The sequence below is a fragment of the Diplotaxodon limnothrissa genome, linkage group LG11 (assembly GCF_057381915.1).
Source record: "Diplotaxodon limnothrissa isolate DT_005_m linkage group LG11, D_limnothrissa_male_GT1.1, whole genome shotgun sequence".
Lineage (NCBI taxonomy): Eukaryota > Metazoa > Chordata > Actinopteri > Cichliformes > Cichlidae > Diplotaxodon > Diplotaxodon limnothrissa.
The window spans coordinates 11,050,286-11,072,907 of record NC_140606.1 but is presented as its reverse complement, the minus strand read 5'-3'; the positions used below and the strand labels follow the sequence as shown (position 1 = coordinate 11,072,907).

At 42.8% G+C, this 22,622-nt stretch overlaps 2 protein-coding genes across 2 annotated transcripts in view; both read right to left on the bottom strand.

Annotated features, from left to right (window-relative positions):
- Positions 1-3,777: 3,777 nt before the first annotated feature.
- Positions 3,778-5,049, bottom strand: pou3f2b (POU class 3 homeobox 2b). The gene has a single exon (XM_085365088.1). It carries the CDS (start codon positions 4,921-4,923, stop codon positions 3,778-3,780), a length of 1,146 nt encoding a protein of 381 aa, XP_085221214.1. The 5' UTR covers positions 4,924-5,049.
- Positions 5,050-12,886: 7,837 nt separating this feature from the next.
- LOC146622374 (furin-like) overlaps positions 12,887-22,622 on the bottom strand; it is a 76,918-nt gene continuing 67,182 nt past the window's right edge. Inside the window, exons 7-10 of the mRNA XM_085365087.1 lie at positions 22,062-22,185; positions 17,096-17,265; positions 13,523-13,585; positions 12,887-13,048 (exon numbers count right to left, since the gene is read on the bottom strand). Of these exons, the coding sequence (XP_085221213.1) occupies positions 12,887-13,048; positions 13,523-13,585; positions 17,096-17,265; positions 22,062-22,185 (519 nt within the window). The remainder of the gene's footprint in view (positions 13,049-13,522; positions 13,586-17,095; positions 17,266-22,061; positions 22,186-22,622) is intronic.

The following is a 22,622-nucleotide window of genomic DNA, read 5'->3' as shown; positions in this document are numbered from 1 at the left end:
TTGAATCAGAGGATATCTGCATATTTTTTATTTTTCTGTTTAAAGCACACGATTGGTTTTTAGTTCTTTATGATCAGCTTTATTGATAAACACTATCAATACCTTATTAGCTACTGATTGCCAATCCACCTCTCTGTTTGCTTCTTAATTCTGAGAGAGAAAAGAAGCACTTCATCCATGCTCGTGAGGCTGCAGACATCAGAACAGGAAACGGATCCGATTCTAATTAATATTATTCTGACAGGCACAAGGCCCGCGCGCAATCACGCACATTTTTAAGCAGGAACTTTTGCATTTGGCTGTCAGATCCAAGCTTGAAAAAATAGTAATAATAATCAGCTAGGCTAGATTTTCACACACGTGCACACAAACATCACACCAATGCTTACTGTGGGGAAATAACTCACTCAAGGGAAAGGGGGAAATGCCATCAGGGTCACCAGTGTCAAACTCACGGTCACCAGAAGAGAAGAAACAGAAGAAGAGGGGTTTTTTTCTTAGTATTTTTTATGTTAGCACATCGGGACAAATTTAAAGCGTTCAGGTTTTATCTGAAATCAGGAAAGCATCGTCGCGATGCGTTCAATTGCCAGTCTTTTAACCCTCATTTAATCACGACAGCCTAAAGTTGTGCTTAGGGTTGAAAGCTGACTTCATAAGATACATTTTTGTCTTCTTAGATTAATTAATTATCTTAAGAAATAAACTAGACAGCGTCATTCAAGGGAGGAGAAGAGGAGCAAAAGAAGGGGGGAAAACTAAATAAAAACATCTACATCTGCTCACAATCTTTGTGTGTAATCCTGCGTGATAAAAGAAAAAGTCCACATATTAGTAAAAGAAAAAGATTACCGCATTGGACCGTGATTCAGCCCTCCAAAATGACCACTTTTTAGTCCTCGGACTCCACTTTGGGAAGTCCTAATTTAACCCTAGATGGAAGCTGTGGTTTTCCCAGCCAAAGCCAGTTCATTTAAAAGCAGCCTCGGGGCAGAAACAACACATCATCGGCTCACAATCTTCCATTCATCAACCCTGATTTTCTCTCGGCCATTAATTCCACTCAAACGAATGGGCTCAAAGCAAGAAGCATATTTTTTAACAGCACAGCTGTCAGGCAACTCAGTGCAGCAGCTCCCTGATTTGCTGGGTTTCACGGAAATATATATATGTGTATACATATGTGTGTGTGTGTGTGTGTGTGTGTGTGTGTGTGTGTGTGTGTGTGTGTGTGTAAATAAAATAAATACATTTAGCCTCGACGTTGGAAAAAAGCTGTTTAATATCAACCCCGTTATTTAAAAATGTGCAAGTCCGTTGTTCATGTGTCAAGTGATGAAACACCTGCAGGCATTCCTCACCTCTGCGTCATATCTACCCCAAGTTCATCCAGTGAATATGACATAGCCTATTCCCCCCCCCCCAAAAAAAAAACAAACAAACAAAAAACAAAACAAACAAACAAGCAATTAAACAAAAACAGCAAGAAGAACAGCGTTGGATTGCTACAGGTCTACATCCCACAACTTGTATTTCCGGTGAATTGTGACTTGGATCGATTGGTTTTAAAGCTACTGGAAGAAAGATTTCAATGCCATGATGGTTTCTGCTTGTTAATGATATTATTATTATTTTTTCTGCAAATGAAACACAGAGAAGGAAGAGGAGGAGAAAAGAAAAGCAGTTTCCACATGAGAGGGGAAAAAAGTCCCTGGATTTCTCTCTTTGCATAAAACAAAAAGGCGAGCTACTGCACGGAGAAAAACATGTATATACATTTAGCTGTGACGGTCCAGGCTGTGGCAATCCCGCTATTACAAAAAAAGAAAGAAAAATAGGTCTCTCTTTCTGTCACCCCGTCCCCTACAAAACAAAAGCCTTCTCGGCTCTTCATTTCTTATATATCTCACCCTTTGTCTCTTCTGTAAAAGCCACCCAGAATAAATTACAATCTCATTAACAAAACTAAAAAAAATAACATTAAATAAAATGTCTACGCGCAATTTCCCCCCGTTACATAAAAAAGGCAAAACAGACGAACAAAAAGGCTGCATGGTTATTGTAAAATAATAATAATTTTGATCATATGCTGCAATTTTTGGAACGCCACTAAAATATGTTTTGAGGACAAATTATTCGCACATTAATTTTGTTTTGTAATCCTCCCCTTAGATCGTTTATTTGTGGACATTTCTCTGCTATATTTATGTGGATTCACTCTTAAAGCACTGTTTTTATTTCAGAGCGGGCGCAAAATGGCGAAAGCAAACTCTTACTAGGCGAATTAAGCCAAAAAAAAAATAAATAAAAATAATAATAATGCAAAATAAAAGTTCAGAGGAATTTAAAAAACAAACAAAAATAGCAGACATTTTTAGACGTCAAAATTAACGCGTTACCAAAAAAAGAGAGAAAGAAACAAAAAGAAAAAAAGTCCGAACCATTTAAAAAAGGTACACAAGTGCAAGGCGGTGGGTTTAGGCTATGGACTCTGAAGCTCAACCTGCTCGTGTGTGATTTTTGTTTTGTTTTTTGTTTTGTTTTTTTGTTTTTTGGGGGGAGGGGGACAAAAAAATGAAAGAAAATGGGAAAAAGTGCCCCAGTGAAGAAAAAGCGAGAAAAAAGAGGGATGACTTTTTAAAGTTATACAATATTTACAAAAGCGGATCCAAACTGTTCTGTGAGAGTTGCTTGTGTCGAGATCTGTGTGTGTGTGGAGCCCATCCTGTTGTGGGGAGAAGAAAAAAAAGAGAAAAAAAGAAAAAGGTGCCATATAATCCAATCAATCGCCACGGAGCCCCAATCCTGGAGCTGGGAGACGCTCTGAGGGGGGAAATAATAATATTTAACGCTTGTTGTGTGGAAAACACGGACTTTGTTGTTTAGACTGCTGGCTGACTCACGATAGAGGTCACACACTTTTTATTTACCACATCTCTGCGCTCAGGCCATTTATACTGAAGAGTTTAACCAGTGAGCTGCACGTGCACTAATAATAATAATAATAATAATAATAATAATAATAATAATAATGTGTTCTTAACTAAATGGTGACCTCAGTCCACACAGAATAATTAAAAGCGGTCTGGCTGACAGATGGGACTCAGGCGATGCTCACCCTCAGCTGGACTCCACTGCACTGGGGCTGAAGCCTATACCGGCCTCCACTTTACTCCATTAACGCAGCTCCTTTGACCTCCCACTGCACTACCCACACACCCATCACGGCTGGACGCACAATTTAGAGCCACAAAACTAAAAAAAAAAGAAAGAAAAAGAAACGAAAATAAAATAAAAGATTAAAAAAACGTCTTTGATTTCCCTTTTACGCACAGCCCCAAAAAGGTTGGAATTGATATATATTAAAAAAAAATAGAAGAAGAAAAAAAACTGGAAAATGGAAGCTTTTCTTCTAAAACCATTCTTCCCCTCCCCTCCTTTTTTCGTCAAGTATAATTTCAGTACACAATAGGGGCTACACCTTGAAACTGCGTCGTCTGGAGTCACAGTGCTGGGCATGTATCCTCGGAGAACATAACACGGGCTTATGTTCCTTCAGCTCTGCGAGAGGGGAGGACAAAAAATGTCCTGTCCTCCCGTCACTCGTTTTCCATTTCTCAGATATTCACTGCAGATATTGTGTCAGTAATCACTGCAATCTATTATACATAAAACACCCACTATATCGTTTCATAGTCCAGTGATTTATATATAACCTTGGGGGGTGGGATAAATTAAAACGGTAAACAAGTCCTGGAGGAGCCGGTCCGGCAGAGTTCATTGGACCGGGGTCTGGACCCCGTGGTGCGGCGGCGTGTCCCCGTACACATCCTCGCTCCCCGGCAGCGCTCCTCCCGGAGGGGTCATGCGTTTTTCCTTCTGTCTCCTGTTACAAAACCAAACCCTCACCACTTCTTTCTCCAGGTGCAGACTGTCCGCCAGGCTGATTATTTCCGACGCTGCCGGTTTAGGGCACTTCAAAAAATGGCTCTCCAAAGCTCCTTTTACGCTTACCTCGATTGAAGTCCGTTTTTTTCTTTTCCTCCCCTGCGCCGCGATTTTGTCCAGGCTGGTCGGGCTGCCCGAGGTGGAGTCCGCCTCCTCCAGCCACTTGTTCAATAGAGGCTTCAGCTTGCACATGTTTTTGAAGCTGAGCTGCAGGGCCTCAAACCTGCATATGGTGGTTTGCGAAAACACATTTCCGTACAGGGTCCCCAGGGCGAGTCCCACGTCCGCTTGCGTGAATCCCAGCTTGATCCTGCGCTGTTTGAACTGCTTGGCGAACTGCTCCAAGTCGTCCGAGGTCGGCGTATCCTCATCCGAGTGGTCGTGGTGGCTCTGCGGCCGGTGCTGGTGCTGATGCTGGGACGGAGGGTGGCCGTGTTCGCTGAGGTGCGGGCTGTGGTGGTCTTCGTGACTGTCTCTTAGGTTGTGGTGGTGCATCCCCTGCCCGCTGCCCGGGATGAGCCCGTTGACGGTGAAGCCCGGCTGAGAGTAAATAAGGCTTTGGCCGTTTGTCGTCGCCATGCTCTGTATGTGCGCCGCCGTGGTGGTTCTCCACGCGCGGGCGTCGTGGTGGTTCCCGTGCGTCTGGTGCACCAGGTGGGGCGGCCGTGACTGGTGCTGCAGGTTGCTGCTGGAATTGTGCATCTCGTCCCGGGCGCCCTGCACCGCGGGTTTAATGTCCTGCTCCGCGCCGAGCGGGCTCGAGGACCACGGGGCTCCCTCTCCGTGGGACAGCGCCGTTATCCACTGGTGTGCGTGGCTGAGCGTGTGGCTGTTGCTCTGCAGCGGGTAGTCGCTCTGCAACAGGCTCTGCGCGTCCCGGTACGCCGTGGCTTGCTGCATGCTGCCGGGCTCCGAGTGCACGATGGATGCGCTGGAGGTGAGAATGTTGTAGTGGTTAGACGCTGCGGTCGCCATGACTCTCGGAGCCGGACTGGTCGCTCTTATTAAAGGAACCTCGCATTTGACAGAACCTCTCCTGCCCACAGGCGGCTCCCAGGCGCTCTGCCAAGTGGACGCCGAAGCGCACCTGGACTCCGCCCCGCCCCCCGCCGCTCATTGGGTACGGGAGGATGATGGACGGGGTTACCAGGGGCAACGGCGCGGCGATTGGCCGCGTGGAAGTCTCAACAAACACTACTGTCTTTGTTGGAGAGGTGCGAGCCGAGGCTCCCGTGGAAGCGGAGAGCCGGAGTGCAGCATGGGGAGACGGAGCACCGGGATCAGCAGCGCAGCTGTAAGATCCAGTTCATTTACTTTGATAATCTCGTTCTATCCAGACTGAGACTGCAGGGAGTCTAGTTCCAGGAGACCCGGAGCTCTTCTGTATTTAACCATTCAATCCCTAATTTAGGTGGACTTCAGATTTTTATGCACATTTATGGCATTAAATACTGGAAAAAGTGCGAACCCTTCTGATTTGCGCATAACTTTTCCCCCCCTCAGTGCCATCAAGGACTAGACGGCGTTTTGTGTAGTCTACATTTGCAGTAAAGCTTAGTTCCGTCTGACATCTTTGTTTTAGTGCAACATTTCTGCTTGTCGTTGTAATGCATGCATATTCATATGTCTGCTGCTGTTCGTGCAGAGTTGTCTGTGTACTGTAAGCAGGAAAAATGCATCATATTGCGCTGTCTCTCCTCGAGGATGAATATATATCTTAGATGAGCCAATCATTTTTTTATAATGACTTTTTATAATGACATATATTGGAATGAAACTAAATGTAACAAATCTGTCACACAAGAAGCTTCTAAAGTGAAATATTTGATAGAGAAAGGAGCTCAGGCATGTTTTAAACAATTTGATTTTATTTAAAAAAAGACAGTAACAAAATGTTAACAAACTTTTGAACATTTGCTGCCATGCAGACTGAAATGTATTTAAAGTCTTCAGGTAAAAACATTGCGCTCTGCTTAAACTGAGGTGTGTGCCATTAGCTGGCATCAGTCTCAGGTGATTTTTGCAGCTGGTAATGGGGACTGGGATCTTTAAAAGCATCGGCTATTCAAGCTGCACTTCCTCAAACACTGACGCTTTCCTGTAAAAGTGTAAACTAGTATATTTTTTCCCTTCACCGAAGGCTTGTAAATGTAGATGTCGGTCAGCTGTCTTGACTTTAAAACTTTTAACAGCCCATAAAGTAAACAGATCAACTTTTGTGTCCAACTAGGCTGTAAAGTGAGTTTTACAAGTCTGTCTTGGTTACATGCTGATAAAAAGAAGGAAGCCCCCCTCCCAGTTGAAGTTATGGCTTTCTCTCTCTATACATATATAGCATGGAGGACTTGCAAAGTTTAGTGATTAAAAAAAAGAGAGACATAAAACTCTATCCAGTGTGCCCTTATTACATGCAGTTTAAAGGATATTATGAGGGACTAAATGGCTGTTTACAACACTGTAAAGAACCTGTATATGGGGCCATTAGAGCATGGTGCAACTGTACTGAAGGCTTATTCACTTCACTAAAAGAGATTTCAAAATTATTTTCAGGTCTTATATAGAACGATTACAGAGTTAATATTGTGTGAACACCTTCTCTGGTTGCTCGTCATCCACTAAAGTGAAACTAGAAAGAAGTGAAGAGGAGGATTAAGTCCAAACTCAGGCCTCTAGTCCAGAGCAGGGAGGGCAGGTTTCCATCCTGTCTCAGCTGTCCCCCCCCCCCCCAACCCTCCAGTGTCAGCTTCGGGGACCAGGACTTTGTCCAGAGAGGGGACATTCCTGGCCAACTGCTGCTGGTTGCCATAGGGAGAGGTAAATGAAACAACAGCAGTTGCATCGCTGCAGCTCTCCCCCACCCCTGTTCCCGGACTATCTAAAGGCCTCTATTTAGAGAGGCTCTCTACTGCGGGGACAAAGCTTTTGCAGGGATAAAGGAGGGAGGAGTAAAGAGCACAGGGCCCTGAGAGGGAGAAAGGGCTAGAAAAAGCAAAAAAAAAAAAAAAAAAAGATGAGAGAGATTATGTCTGTCCTCAAAGCTGCTCCTCACACTCCGCTGAGAGAAAGCAAACTGTGAAAAAAATGACAAACACATCTTGGACATTTTTCACTGGCAGAGGCACATGTTTAACTTTCTAACTTCTGAGGCAGTAATTCTGCATGTTAGAAGACATTAATGATTCCTGCTGCATGTGTGCAATTAACAGTACCTTTGGTTAGTCTATGGCCTACAACAATTCAGTCCACCAGAAATAAAGTCATACATACTGGCCACAAATTAAACCTATAAATCAACGCAGGCAGTTCTTCAATATCCACAATTTATAACTTTCAAAGTATGCAAATGACTCAAACTGTAATTAAACATTTTATTTAATAACTTTGGACCTGCAGTAAAATTAAGAGGCAATAAAAAAGCAATTATCAAAGAAATACTTTTCACCCCCCCCCTCCCAAAAAAAAAAAAAAAAAAAAAAAATTCTAGCCGTGCAACGAAAACACAAATGGTGAATATTCACGCTCACAAATCATTATTAGTGATGTTAATTTATTCAAAAAGTTCACACAGGAACACATGTCGTGTATATAGACAAAGGTCTGGGAACAATGCAGGGCCATCCAACAAAGAGCAAGTGCTAATTGCAAAATGTCGCTTCTCTATTACCTGAATTGCAGTTTCAATTCATATGCTGATTTAAGTTGTACTACAACTTTTTCTTTGCGCTTTGATGTCGCTTAAGTGGCCAAAATTCTCATTTCTGATCTTTTATGCCACAAAATATGAACAAAAGACAAGTAACGTAACCAACTTAGAATACATTTGAGACTGTTAGCTGTATAGTAAATACATGTTTTGTCAGCAAACTTTCAAAAAGAAAGAAAACTGCCATCAGCCCTGATTCATTGCGGAGATAAACAGTGGACAACTGCTACAATGCTTTCTGATGGTCTGTTTACATCAGTAATACGCAGCAGCATAAAGCGAGTAGTGATGATGAAGAGCAAAAACACACGCAAAATCCTCGTATTCCATGTATCACTCGGGCTCTTCAATTAAGTATTACTGATTGGGCCTTTAATGGATCTCATTTCAGAGGCTAATAATCTTTCATAGGAGTGAATCCAGCTGCACCGACAGCACATGAAGAGGCCAGGATTTAAGTCATACCAGGAAAAAGTTTCCAGGCACGGCTCAGTAATTCATTCTGGTAATATTGAACATTATTGTGGTGTAACATTGAAATCGGCCAAATCAAAAGAACATTGTGGTAATTAGGCTGTAATTCAAGGAATTACCACATCGCCACACAGGCTTAAATAGTCGTGTTGGGAGAAACGCAAAGCACATTATTTTAATGGCGTAATATGCAAACTATGGCTCGTTTCAATTACGTGGCTTAACAATGCATAAATGATGCGAGCCTTGTTATTTGGACTGCAGGGTCCGTAGTTATTCAATCACACAGAGGGGCCAGCGTTAGGGGCCACGCTGCCTTTCCTCTCATGCACCGAGACGCAGTGAGGTCGCTGCCAAACTGCATTTAAGGGAATAAAAATGAACAGTAGAGAATGTAAGCGTTAAATTAACAGTAGGATAATTATATGACCCGTGTGCTGTAAAGATTCAATTTCTAACGCTCTAATTAGGCGACTGTCTCCCCATACATCAGCTCACATCCCTCTGCCAATTTCTCACCAGAAAGCGTCCTGTGAGCGGAAATAATTTGATTTTATTAAGACACGGCTCGTGTAATGAAGAAAATCAAAGGAGGGGCTGGTTGAGTATGATATGTTTTTTAAATCACTGATTGTTCCACGATCTCAGTCCGCTGAGTCCTATTTAAAGACGAGGACATTGGGGTCCAAACTGAGGGAGAGAGGAAGGCGAGGCCCAATCACTCTTCGCTGTCTGTGAACGCCAAAGAACGATTATATTAACCCGTGTAATGAAAAGTATGTCCACCGCCCACTGCAGAGAGAGGATACAGCACCTTAACGTGCCAGACCTTTCAGAAAGAAATTTGTAATCATGATTATTTTCACAGTCTTAACTAATGAAACTTACTTATCAGTTTCCAGAACACAAACAGCCCAGAACACAGTGGGGTGTGTGTGTGTGTGTGTGTGTGTGTGTGTGTGTGTCTGTGTGTGTGTGTGTGTGCAGTAGGAAGGTTTTCACACCCATGTGCTGACAGGTATGGTTAGGTTTGGCTGTGCTCACCTTAAACCTGCCTTGCATATGCATGCACAGTATAAAAAAACAATTCATGACATCATCATTTTGAAAGCCAATCACAACTCAGTATGCAGTTTTGGTGTGATGTGATTTGAAAGCCTCCATTCACTGAAAACAGGCTTCTTGGTGATGCAGATGCGTTATCTTGTGTCCAGTAGGTTAACTTGTTTTGTTTAATTTTTTTTCCAGTGAAATTTCAGTCTAAAATAAACCTTCAGTGAAGCTGCTGAACTTTATGTGTGGAACAACTTGCTAAATTAAATTAATTTAATTCCCGTCATAAACATTTATTTTTGTCCAGCCGACAGTCCAAAATCCAAAAAGATTCATATGGTTACCTTAGAAGCCGTAAACAGTCACTAGATATTCATATTTGAAAATCTGATTCGTTTTTTTTACCTTGTATTTAAAAGTCTAATCAATATCAGAAAATACTAGAATTTAGTTTGATGATTTATAATAAAATATAGAAACAATACTGTAACATCTGTAGAAAATATATTTTTAAAGTAATGTAAATAATGTTATCATTGAAAATAATCTATGACTTTTCATAGTTTAAATGAAACAAACTCAAAATACCAGTGGACAAATGTTTACATAACTGTACTAAAGCACACACAACAAAAAAACAATTATTTGCAGCATTACCACCTATGAATTACTAGCACAATATTGATATATCTTTTTTTTTTAAATATCACGGTTATCTCTAATATAATACACCTCTAGATTCCTGTATGATATCCAGGCTTTCTTTGTAAAAGATAAAATCCAATGAAGCACATTTAGATTGTAACAGCTTTGTGTTTAATGCAGCAAAGATACAAACAGTCCCCGCTGGAGCATTATTGCTCTACCGTGGTGTCATCTTTGGGGAACAATCGTGATGAAATGGAAATCTGTTTACTTTGCATTTATCAGCTGCCTTGACTTTAGCTGATAGCAGAACTGATACAAAACCTTCAGATCAGAAGAATACAATCAGTGTGGGCTCATTTAAATACAAATAAAGTACATGCCTTATTTTTAATTTATGCAATAAAATAAGATCCCCTAATCCTGAGTATATACAGCCAGAAATATATGCAGCGAGCACAGATCACTTCCTTCGAAGTAATAACAGAGTTTTATTTCAGATTAGCTGTTCGGATGTCAATAATTCTCGCCAAGGCCCGTTTCGAATCTTGCATAACGAGAGCCGACCCACGCCTTTCATCCTTACTGTAATTGTTGTGTGCATCAAAGACGAGGGAGACTGACAGGCTGTATGGGAGGATTAATACAGTGGGTGAGTGACGACATACTGAGGCGGGAGGGAGGAGCGAGAGAGGGAGAGGAGAGCGAGAGACGAAGGTATGGGGGTGAGGAGGAGGAGAATGAGAGAAAAGTAGGAGAGGACAAAAAGTGGGGAGAGAGTTAACGAGAGGGACAGCATTAATTGTGTGCTTTGTGCCGGGGCTCTTTTGCTGAGTGTGGCTGTCGAGGTGCGGGCGCTCACCCCTCCAGCAGCCCGCCGTGATCTGAGCCAGCTCTCAGACTGCTGTATTCCAATGCAATTAGGCCACTCAAAGGCCTGCTTAAAGCTGCACCCCCACCACACACACACACACTGATAGCAACATCCCCTGTGGGTCCCCTTCATTGTAGCAGGGACGTGTATTCTGTCCCTCTTTGAGGCCTTGGATGAAGAGACCACCCCGGGGAGCTGAAAAAAAAGCAAGGATTACCTCTCTTTCTGTCCCCTTTCCCTCTGTCTTTCTCTCTCTCTGCCTCTTTATCTTCCTCTCTTTCTGGTTTCACCTCTAAAGTCTATCAGCTCGGGCAGGCAACTGAGCTCAGCTCCCGTTAGCTTCTCCAAAGAGACACAAGTTGGAGCTCCTTTTTTTTTTCTTTTTGCAGGAGGAAACAGAAGAAGAGGAGCAATGAGGCATTCCTGTGATGGATGTCATTGTGGGACTGCTCTAGCAATACCACTTCCCTCTTCCTCTTTCATTATTCATGCAGTCATATATTTCAACAAGTGGCGTGGGGCGTGTAGCTCGCTAGCTCGTCCCCGTTGGCACAGGCGCCGCAGCCTCAGTCAGTCTGTCCCCCTCTGTGTGCTGTATTAAGAGAAAGCGCTCCATGATAGCAGAGCTCTCTTGGCTGGCTTTCAGTGCGTCTCATTCCCCAGAAAGCATTTAAAACAGATTACAAACCTAACGCTACACCTCCCCAATAAGAGAAGAGAGGAGGAAAGAGGAGGAAAAAAAACCTGGCACATTAGCACCTGCAATACTAGTCAATGGCATCAACAGATTAACGAGGTAATCCACACAATGAGGTCTTTGATTCGTGTGGTTTGGCAGGCAATAATGCCAGGCATAATACACACTGTTATTTCAGGCTGTCCCAGCACGAGAAAACCTGGCAGAAGCTGATCTCTCTCTCTCTTTTATTTATTTATTTTTTGTTCTTTCTATCAGATGAGCTTCTTTTTTTTTTTTTGAAGATTTTTAACTTGTGCATCTGGCGCTTTTGCCCGTTTTCTTGTCGGGGAAATAACCTGCTGGCTTCTCCTGTGGCACATGTGAAGCGAGGAATCACAGGCTTTCTGAAGGCTGTTTAAACAGCAGGGCTGAGGAGCTCTCCATCGTCCTTCCCCCCTTATTTTTCTGCATAAGGACGTGTGTACAGGATAAGTGTGTGTGTGCGCGCGCGAGTGTGTGCGCGGAAGATCTCGCAGCCCCATCGCTCATGTGCGGCTCGATTAGCCCCACGTGCCTCGTTCGTCAGACGTGGAGGCAGAGCAGATGGCAGAAGACGCACCGTGTTACCATGCTGGAGCACTATGTAACGCTGCTCTAATTGAAACATCAATACTGCCCTGTCAATACACTACTGCTACTTTACAAAACACCTCCACCAACAGACCTGCACTAGACTGGCAAAGAAAAAAAAAAGTTTACCGCCCGGGGTGAAAGTAACTTTCTCTGTAACGCTTCCTGGTCTTTTTAATCTCCTAATATTAACACTTCACTTGCTTTCTGTTTGTATACAGCTTGTGGTGTTAAAGGAAGCATGCATGGGAAAAAAAGAAAAAAGAAAAAAGGAAGAGATCCTCCTCAGCAGTATCTCCACTGTGGCAAAAATTTTAATGAATTGATAGAAAGTTGAGAGAGCTCACATGGCTGTGATCAGTAATTCGACGTTATTGGGAATTCAGTGGAGAACAGAGAGAAATTAGGCGGCTAGGAATTAATTTGTTATTTGTCCAACTCAATGAGGAGTGACGCAGCCCCCTTTAATGAACGGGGTAATCCATTTCTTATTGCACGGAGCTGAATTCACCCTTCATTGAAGTGGAAAAAGACAAACATATCTTCCACTAACCTTTGCTACTTCCGAAGGCAAACCAGGAGTGGGATCGGGGGTTGGGGGGCGGAGACGAGCGCTGCTGGAGCTATTTGTTTTTCAGAAACAGGGTTTTGGGGTTTGTGTAGGCGAGAAAGTGGGTTTCAAAGCCGACCTACAATAAGTCATCTTTGCTGATACCGAGGCCACAAAGTCAAAATACAGTACGCTGACTTGATTCATGATTAACTGGCTTTTCTGCACTGTGGAAAACTACAGTCTTTACGAAACTATGGTTCATGGTTGTGTTTTTAACTCCCTTCCCTCTGCCCCGCCCCCTCTCACGCCTTTCTGCTCACAGATCCGTCATCTGTTGGATCTAAAACGCTTGATTGTGCCGACATCCTGGATCTTCTGTGAGGGCAAGGACCTGCGCTCCTCATCCGCGTCGTCCCCGAAGGTCTCGGTTTCAGGAGGCTCCCTCTCAACAGTAGGTCTTGTTTTCTGGGCAACATGTGTGTCAAGTATCTGTGGGACAGTGTAAATAGTCATAAGATAGCAGTCTAGGGTCTGATTTTGCTCTTCAGTTCACTTATTGGGTAATTTTATAATATGAAAATTCTCCTACAATCGAAAACGCTGTACCTGAGTGGGTTACATTTCAATAGGGAAAAATCTCTTTAATTAATTAACTGAATATCACAATAGTTGCCAATTCAATTAAATAATTGTTTCAGCTGTTAAAAAACAAACAAAAACAAAAACAAAAAGACCAACCACATATCTATTATGAAAAAAAAAAATAAAGCATTCTGGTGGCCAAATGGGCAGAGTGCCATGTGTCTAGCGTGCAAACTCACATTCCTCGAATTCATTAAATCAAATCATTTTCCCTTCATCTATTCCACTCCTCAGTCTTCACCCCCCCTAACAGAAAAAGAACAAAAAACCCAAACTATAAAAATAACCTGTGTTTTAGGACTGGTGGGGGTTGCAGCTTACCTTGAAAGCCAGACTAGATGTCAGGCTCGACTTAACCGGTCTGTCTCCTCGAGTTTTTCCCATCTGGTTAATGAAACAGATGTTTCATGTTAAAGACAAACAAAATATGTACAAAATATGGCTCTGTTGTGTGGGGGAAGCGAAAATACACTGATTCCTGCATTTCCCATAATGCAGATTTCTTCCAACCTGGTAATGAACCATATTTTTCAGCTTCTTAAAGTTATTCCTCACCGTGACACCAATGTCTTTACAGGCTGAGCAGCACTCGGCTACACTAGCAAGCTGCATTCATGTGCAAAACCAGTAGAGAAACTCTCATTTCTAATAAGCAATATTTTATTTTTAGTAGCTATGGTACGTTATTTATTCTTGTTAAGGCTCCTTGTGGGCTTCCATCTGCTGCACTTCTCACCACCACCACTTGCAGCAGGAGTCGCGACTCCTTTGACATCCTTTTCCCCCTCCTTATGGAAGTCAAAAAGCTGAGAAAACACACAGAGGAAATGGGCCACGAGCTGTTCAGAGGAATCCAATTCAACTCTGTTTTTGCAAGAAAAAAGGCAAGGACAAACAGCTGAATTTGAAATCAATCAAACGCTGGCTCTGTCCACAGGAGCAACGTTCAGGCTCTGGTTACGATTTGATCTTGGCTCAAGTTTTCAGTGAGTGTTGACGTCTCAGAGTTGTGAGGAATCCCGAGCCGGCAGCTTACAGCGGGGGTTTTAGTGATACAGTATTTACAAGGCATGAGGAAGTGGGAGCGCTGCAACAGACGGCACCATACACGGTGCTTTCAATTATTTCTCACAGCATTCATGAAAATAGAAGCACAGCGGGGAGTACAGTATGAACGACAAAACTATAAAAAGACACGGAGTGAAAAGAGAACTCCCAAGCTAAAATAAATGGCGTTGTGTGCCGTTGCTTGGTGGAGAGCTCAGAAAAATGCATGCCTCCCAAAAAGAGTCAGAAATAGCGTAGAGTACAGACCAGAGTAGGGGTGATGGAGCAAAATGGATGCATAAATAACTGGAAGGAGGTTGAAGTTTGGATTTGAGAGCATCTTATGAATCGGTTTTTAGAGTTATGTTGGCCTGATGCTCTAAGTAGTGGGCATCAAAGAGCCTCTCATACACGCAGATCCATTCATAATATTAAATATGAAGGCTTGATGGAAACTTGCTGCAACTTACATGGGTTTCAGAAAGGAGAACACCTGCTTTTTAAGTTTGCGCTGTTAGCATGCTAATTCGTTAACATTTGCTAAGCACAAATGAGGCTAACGGGAATATGGCTAATTTTCTACTGTAGGTTATTGTTTGTGAACCTGCCACCTTAAATTATTGGCTTGATGATAATGCTATAGAAAAACAGACAGAATACAAACATTTCGGCACATAATCATCATCAATCCGTCCTGTAGTTGATCGCATATATTTTTGGGGTCTGGATCAAAGCAGTGGACTGACTCCCAGCCCTACTGACCTTTCAGCTCATACCGCTATGCTGCTAACATGGGTGAAAACAAATGAAGCACCCAGTCCAAACTCATGATGCTGTTTCTTACATCAGAGTGTTTCTCTCTGCACTGCCATGTTATATTACAGTCTTACAGTATTTATATGCCTTGATAACTTATCAAACAAGCACAGTGTGATGCTGCAAACCTCAGCTAAGGCTAAAACCCGTTCCAAAGTAAGAACTTAGAACAGAGACCAGATTGTGATATTTTCTTGACAACACCAAACAAAAAAATAAAATTGCAATAACTTTGCGTGAAAACAGACCAACTCAACCGATCACATTACCTGTTGGCAGAGGTAATACGATTCAACAGCAACAGCAGCTTCGGGTTTATGTTGTTTGCTGTGTATTAACATCATTCATTGTTCAATTAACAAAAAAATTTTTGGCATCAACCTTGATTGCTTTATTTAAAAAAAAAAAAAAATACATATTAAAATGAAAACCCAAAGATATCTGTCAGACTGTTTGTTTTGTAATTGTGTCACAGAGTTCCCAGTTCAGATCAGAAATGATGGTGGTGAACACAGTGTTACTGTTATCCAAGAGCAAGGACGACAACTACGATGAACAAATAGAAAAATCCACGACCACAAAAAAAAGAATAAAAACAACCTCCAGATGAAAAGCTTCAGATTGGTAAATTTAGCATATTCAAGCGAATAGGCGCACACACCTACACTGCATCCTTTCTGCCCTCCAACACATCACCGCAGACAGACGACAACCAGCTTTTCCTCGAGCTGATCTTTCTCTCTTCTCTGAGATGAGAAGATGCTGGTGAGTAGAGAGAGGGAGAGGCTCACAGACAGAGACGTTTGTTTCCCAGCCCTTCCACCGTCTCCGTGGGACGACCCTCCCCATCCACCCCCAACCAACCAATCCTCCCCCCCAACCTAATGGATCAAACAAAGGACATCATTTGTAGGCCAAGTCTTTTTCTGAGCGTCTCTCTCCTCAGCTCTGCATACCAATCCAATACAGCCCAAGGAAAAAAAGCCACGCTGTGGTACGAGTGTGCGTGTGTGTGTGCGTGCATGTGTGTGTGTGTCTCTGGGCCGGGGGTTGGAAGGTCTGTTTGCCTCTCCGCCAAGCATCGATTTATCCTTTTCTCCAATTTATTTCTCCTCCTTGCCTCTGCAATCCATTCAGATCTGCCTCTAGGGGAGGAACTCGGGGTAAAGACGTTGTCAGGCCTTGCCGTTGCCTCCTAACACCGGCTCAAAACTCATCTACAGGCCCGGGGACCGTGTACCCCTGCAAGGACACGTCGGGCAGCAATGTGTGCATGCAAACAGCTACCTGTCGTCCGGCGGCACACTTCTGTCAAGGCTGTAATTGGCCTGATAATGCAGCATAAAGGACAGTGACAGGGGCTTGTGAATTTGTTTCAGCTCAAACGCTGGGGCTGGAGCAATGATTAAGTAGACCGCAAAATGTCGTCTAATTTTCTAAGGAGCGTTATACCCTGGTGTTTTTTCTGCAGTAACAACTGTTGGAGAAGCCAGAATGATATTTAATTGTTCCTCATAATCAGGCCTAGACTACGAGCAGATATGATAGGAATAACAATATCTGGAGTCCCGATTCAACTGTCTGATCCTTATCTCTGCCTGTATGATTCTGACATTTTCAGATGTTATTACTCACACTCAAGGATTTGTATCCTAAAGCCTCGACAGTGACGACGACGGCGCTCAATAGAAATGCTGCATGTGCACAAATCCCACGGCTCTACCCCCTATCCACACACACACACACACACACACACACACACACACACACACACACACACACACACACACACACACACACACACACACACACAGAAACACCCTTGACAGAGATCTGTGAGCCATTCTTCAGTGTCACAGTGAGCGACGCCTGGCACATCCTTATACCTGAAGTTGATCAATGCAGATATGTCCAGGGGGAAATTGAAATCCATAGGAAATTAGGCGACGCAAGTGATTTATTGGAACAGTAAATCATGGTGCCTGTGATGTGTGGAGAGTCTGTGTTCCAGCTCTGTACGCCATACTGTACCTTTCCTCTTAGTGACATGGCGATATCAGCAGCTCGCACCTTCTTCTCCCTCTCCATTTGGTAGATCCACTGCAGCAGGTCCATAGGAGGGGACTGGTCCCTCTGGAACAACCACCCATGAGGGATAGGGTGATTCAACCCCATGGACACAACACTCTGCAGGGGTCCCTCTGAAGTTAAAAATAGAAGCACAATTAGATTGCTGTATGCCTCACTACCTATGTTTCTATCTACAGTACATGCCAAATATGTTTCTATTTCATTTTTAAAATAAGACAGGAACGGTTCTGTGGTCTGTAAATACATAAAGTGTGCTGGAGTGGCTCTAGCTCAGGTAGTAGAGCGGGTCACCTACTAAGTGCTCCAGTCTGCATGCCAAATATCTTGCCCAAGGATGCATTCATCGGAGTGTGAATGTGTATGAATGCTAGTTAGGTAGCACTGAAAACCTAGAAAATTGTGATTGGGTGAATGAAAAAGTTGTATAAAGCGCTTTGAGTGCTCAGATAGAGTAGAAAAGCGCTATATAAGAACCAGTCCATTTACCATTTCTGAGGTTAGTAGCAGAAAAATGTTATTCAGGCAGTTTTGCTAAAATAAATGATATTGGGTGATATTTGCCTTGCAATTTCATTTTGCACATACATCAGAAGATTTTATCGAGTCAATCCTGTTTTGTTACAGTTTACAAACTGTTATTTTCATCCATTGTTGTGCAATATTTTTATATGCAGGGTTTTACTTGCAGGAGGAGTTCTTGTTCTTCCAAAGAGCCCTTATTTAGATTGATATTAAAATCAGCAGCAGCTGATTTAAAACCAGATTTTTGAATTTATACTTCTGTTACTCAACAAGAAAATTTACAGTACTTTTTTGTTTTCGGTGAGATACTGCAACACAGACTCACTGCCTTCACCCCACCAAGGGCTCACTGTGAGCCAAGAGAGTCATGCAGGAGTTTTCATTGTTAGCGGCAGACTCTGCCATTTCAGTGTCAGACTCAAACTGTCTACCCTTCAAAAGGGATTCCCTGCATGAAGATGCAATCCAGCCTTTCCATTTATCTCACTGACATCATCCTCTTTAGTTAGAATAAGTAAGCGCAGTGACACAACATATCCATCTGTTCCTTGCATTAATAATATCAAAGAATGTGTAAGAATCATTTTGCAGAATTAAAAAAAGAAAGAAAAAAAGCAGGAAGCATGTATTCTATCATATTACAGAGTATAATATTGTAGTAATAGAGGCACACACACATAAAAAGCACTAGTCTGTCCTCAACTTAGAGGATGCTTCTCAGCTTTCTGTGTATTAAAAGATCCCTGTAAGGATGAAACTGCAGGACAGAGTCACTTACAGCACAAACAGCAAAATGAAAAATATATATCTGACAGAGTATTTGTAGTTGAGGGGACTGAGTTCATGCACAAATGTTCAAATAAATCCACAAGCTTTCCTTGAGAATAAAACAGAGATAGTGTGTAGTGTGAATCCCGACTGAAGAATCAGCCCCCCACCTCTCAAACACTCCCAACTCCCCCTGCCTTTGCTGTTTTTTTTTCTCTTCCAGGTACATCACTTGTGTTCTTCTAGCTTGTTTTTGTCCTGCTTTAATTGCTTTTTCTTTTTTTTTTTCCCTTTTGCAGCGAAGGAAGAAAAGACAACAACAAGGCGGTGAGGGCTGCAGCTAATGGAGAGGCTGTAATTGTGAATGGAGGCATTCATCTGGAGACATCGTCCGTGAATTGCGCTGCACAATACCCAGCGCCGGGCTGCTCAGATCACCAAGCAGTCACCAAGCACGCGTGCACACACGCACACGCGCACACATATAAACATGCTGAACCCTCAGATCACTGGTGCTCAGAGGAGCAACGTAATCACACTTCCGCAGAGAGAAAGACATCGAAAAGGGGAGGAGAGAAGGAGAGGCTGAAGAGGGGGGAGGAAGGGAAGAAGAGAGGAGAAATTATACAAGGAGATAGGAGGAGAGGAAGGGGGAGGAGGAAAACGGAATGGTGAAATTGATGTTTCCTACCATTTGATTTGGGCCACAGAGCCCAGGAGGCAGATCAGATAGAGCTACATGCACACACAGAATCAGCACATGCAAAGAAACAAGGATGCATGCACACCATCCCTCTTCCATAGAGCCCATACATGAAAGACACGCATGCACAGACTCATATACAGAGGCATACATTTAAAGCCATAAATCTGTACAAATATTATGTAAATAACCTGTAGAAGCTCACAGAACCATCTCACAAACCCCATAATTTCTTCTACCTGCTTGAACATTTAAACACAAACACACAAATGCACACACACATATTTTTTAAAGAAGACACAACAAAGCCTATAGTATGGAAGGAAAAAAAAAGCCCTCATCCCGGCGAGGCGAGACGAGACGAGGCACCTGTCAGCTCGGTGGTTCCTGCTACTACAGAGAAACATCAAGAAACAACAACTCAATTAAGCACACCATCCCTGTTCAATTACTGCCACATAATCACAGCAATTTACCTTCACTTGCTGCACAGCCACCAAACAAACACACACAGAGGCACAGGCGCACATACAGAGGCGGTTTCCCCTCACAAACGCCAGCAGAGACACAGCCGCATCACAAAGACTGACCAGACTGGCTTCATTCTACACATCATTAATGTGAAGCTCATCTGGAGGCATCCGCAGGCTAACCAGCATCAAACAGACACGGAGGACGACGGCAGAGAACAATTTAAGTGAAATGCTTATTCACTAAATATGTGATGAACAGCAACAGCACTTCCCAACATGTCCATTACAGTACTGCCACCACTATAAATAGCACAGCTTCTGTCTAGCAAATGTAGCTCGGTATATTTAAGGGTACGCGCTGTAAGTAAGTAACAGAAATCATTTGTGACCCAAATCTGTTCATCTTAATCACTTCTTGCACATTCTTTATGACACCAGGGATCTCAAAATCATCAGTAAGTTGCTATAATTATCATCATCATTAACTAAGAGTGAAATAACCTTTCCACAATGGTCCTGTTTGCTATTGGGCCTTGCTTCTGATATTCTTTTTCTGTGAGTGGCATAAAGATTTGTTATTTTATCTTTCCAAGAAATCAGACAAATTTTGTGTCTTCAAACTCCATCCATACATGTTCAGGATGAGTGAGAATGCCAAATGTGAGCCATGGTTTCACCCATCATCAGCATGCAACCTAAATAATTCTTCTGTGTCAGAACAAGAGCAAATCCCTCCCTGTAAAAAGTAACAAGCCTAGGTAGTAGTGACGCTGACTTAAAGGCATTCAAAATCTGCAGAAGTCTGTTATACACTAACACAAACATAGCAGCTAAAGACCACATGACCCAGGGTGATGCTGATGCCATCTGCCAAAGATTAATTTTTAAAAGGTAACAAAAAGCAGAGATCAACAGGCTTATAGGATCACGCAGAGGAGAGACATTTTTGGGACAAATCTACAGTTGAAGTGCTGTTTCAATGATAATTTTCTTGTGCAGCTAGTTTTCATCAACTTTGCAGTCAGTATTGTGATGATGTAATAGTGTAACATATCACTTTCTACAGGGAACTCATTAATTACTTTAAAAAGTACACATATTAAGTACAATCAAGTCTGAAACATATAAATTCATATCTTACTAAGTTTAAGTTTACTGTTTCTATGACAAACTTCATATTTAGCAGACAGATTTGGAAAGCTATTTATAAAAAATATGAAAACGCACTCTAATCTATTCTGCACACAGCGTAATACAAGCTAGTCTGGAAATTAGAATCATCCAAAGTCATGACTGAGGGTGATGCTCAGGGCACAGTGTGGCTAACTGGCCCACTACAGAATGATGTCACTGGGGATACGACTGAGGAATAGCAACACTGTAAGAACCTGTGAATGAAGTGAGTGTGTGTGTGGACAGCAGATTGACTAACAGCTTGAACTTGGGTTAGATCCAGGAGCATGGGGAGGGATACATGGATGGATGAAGAGAGAGGGAGGAGGGAAGAGGGGGGGAGCCATTGATTTCTCAACAGAGAGATCAGCATCTTGACAGAAAGAGACGAGTGAGCAACGGAGCAAGACACACACACACAGAAAAAGAGAGGAGATACCCACTGCGGCCCTCGGGTGAAATTCTTTTCCATAACTGAGCTTGAGTACTTTTATGTCCTAAAAACACACCTTCTTCCTAATTTGGGCTGAAACAGGGATGTAATGCGAGGAAAAAAATAAATCTAAAATAAATCTAAACTTTGACAGCACTTTGGTTAAGGTTCCTGACTTTGCCTGACTATCAGTAAAAAGTGATATTCCAGGACCTCCATGACCAGTGTGAACCCCTGTTGACAGAGATCAACAAGAAAGTCTGGGTACGTCTCTCTCTCCCAGCATGCCTCGGTGAGTCTAACAAACCTGAAACCCCCGACAGGGACACAGAGGAAGGCGCTGTGGCTTTATGCTGTGTGTGGCTAACAAGATGTGTGTGTGTGTGTGTGTGTGTGTGTGTGTGTGTGTGTGTGTGTGTGTGTGTGTGTGTGTGTGTGTAAGTTGTGTGCAACAGGGAAGCTGACACACACTGTGGAGGAACGGGTGGGATTGAGAAGGGGCAGCCAGGGGTCACGCTGTAATTACACATCATAGTCCCTGTGGTCAGTCCACTGACTTCCTCTGACTGCGGTGCCTCAGCCACACGAGCAGGGATGGCAGGTGGTGGTGGGAGTGGATGGTTGTAGGAAACTTGGAATAATAAGGATAGCACATGTTATATCTATTTTCAGATTTCTATTGTTTAATTAGCTGGTGTATTATTTTTTCCTTGTCCTGTTTTTTATATTAACTCTGTGCATCGTTTGCAGTACGTCCAGCACACATGTCACACCTCTACAGTAACTCAGCCTCCGTGCCCACCTCAGAGTGTACCGGTTGCCGTTTTCACATACCGTGCGTGGTCCTGTGTGGGTGGTAGGTGCCATAGAGGATGAGTGTAACGCTGTGTAGAGCTCCGGCTGCCTCCTCTTCACTTGGCCTCGCGCAGCTCCTCACTGTGCCCTTGCGGTCAGTCACCTGGAAACAATCACCATGACAAAGACACCATTTCACCAAAAAACCGATCAATCGATCAACAAGTCAATCAATATTTTATGTGAAAATGTCCAAACACAGCAATACTAAAACCAAAGGCAAAGAATGAGAAGATCTGGCAGTATGTGAATAAAGCATGTAATCGTTAAACTGAGAATTTATCTTACAGTAAACTATTGGATGAACCTTTTCATGATGGAAAAAGTTTTTTTTAGGAAAGCGCCAGACTTCTCTTATAAAAAGGTGATGAAGTAATGGTATACATAAACATGAAATGGATTTTGATCGTAAATTATCATGCAGGAATTTAGTGGAATACACCGATCCATTCTGGCATAATTTAAATATCTAACTTTAGTTCATATCAGCTGAATTAATCCCAGATGCTTACATCGGATTTTGCACATGCGTCCCAACAG

Coding starts and splice junctions, on each gene's coding strand:
- pou3f2b (XM_085365088.1), bottom strand. CDS start 4,923: ATGGCGACCGCAGCGTCTAACCACTACAACATTCTCACCTCCAGCGCA.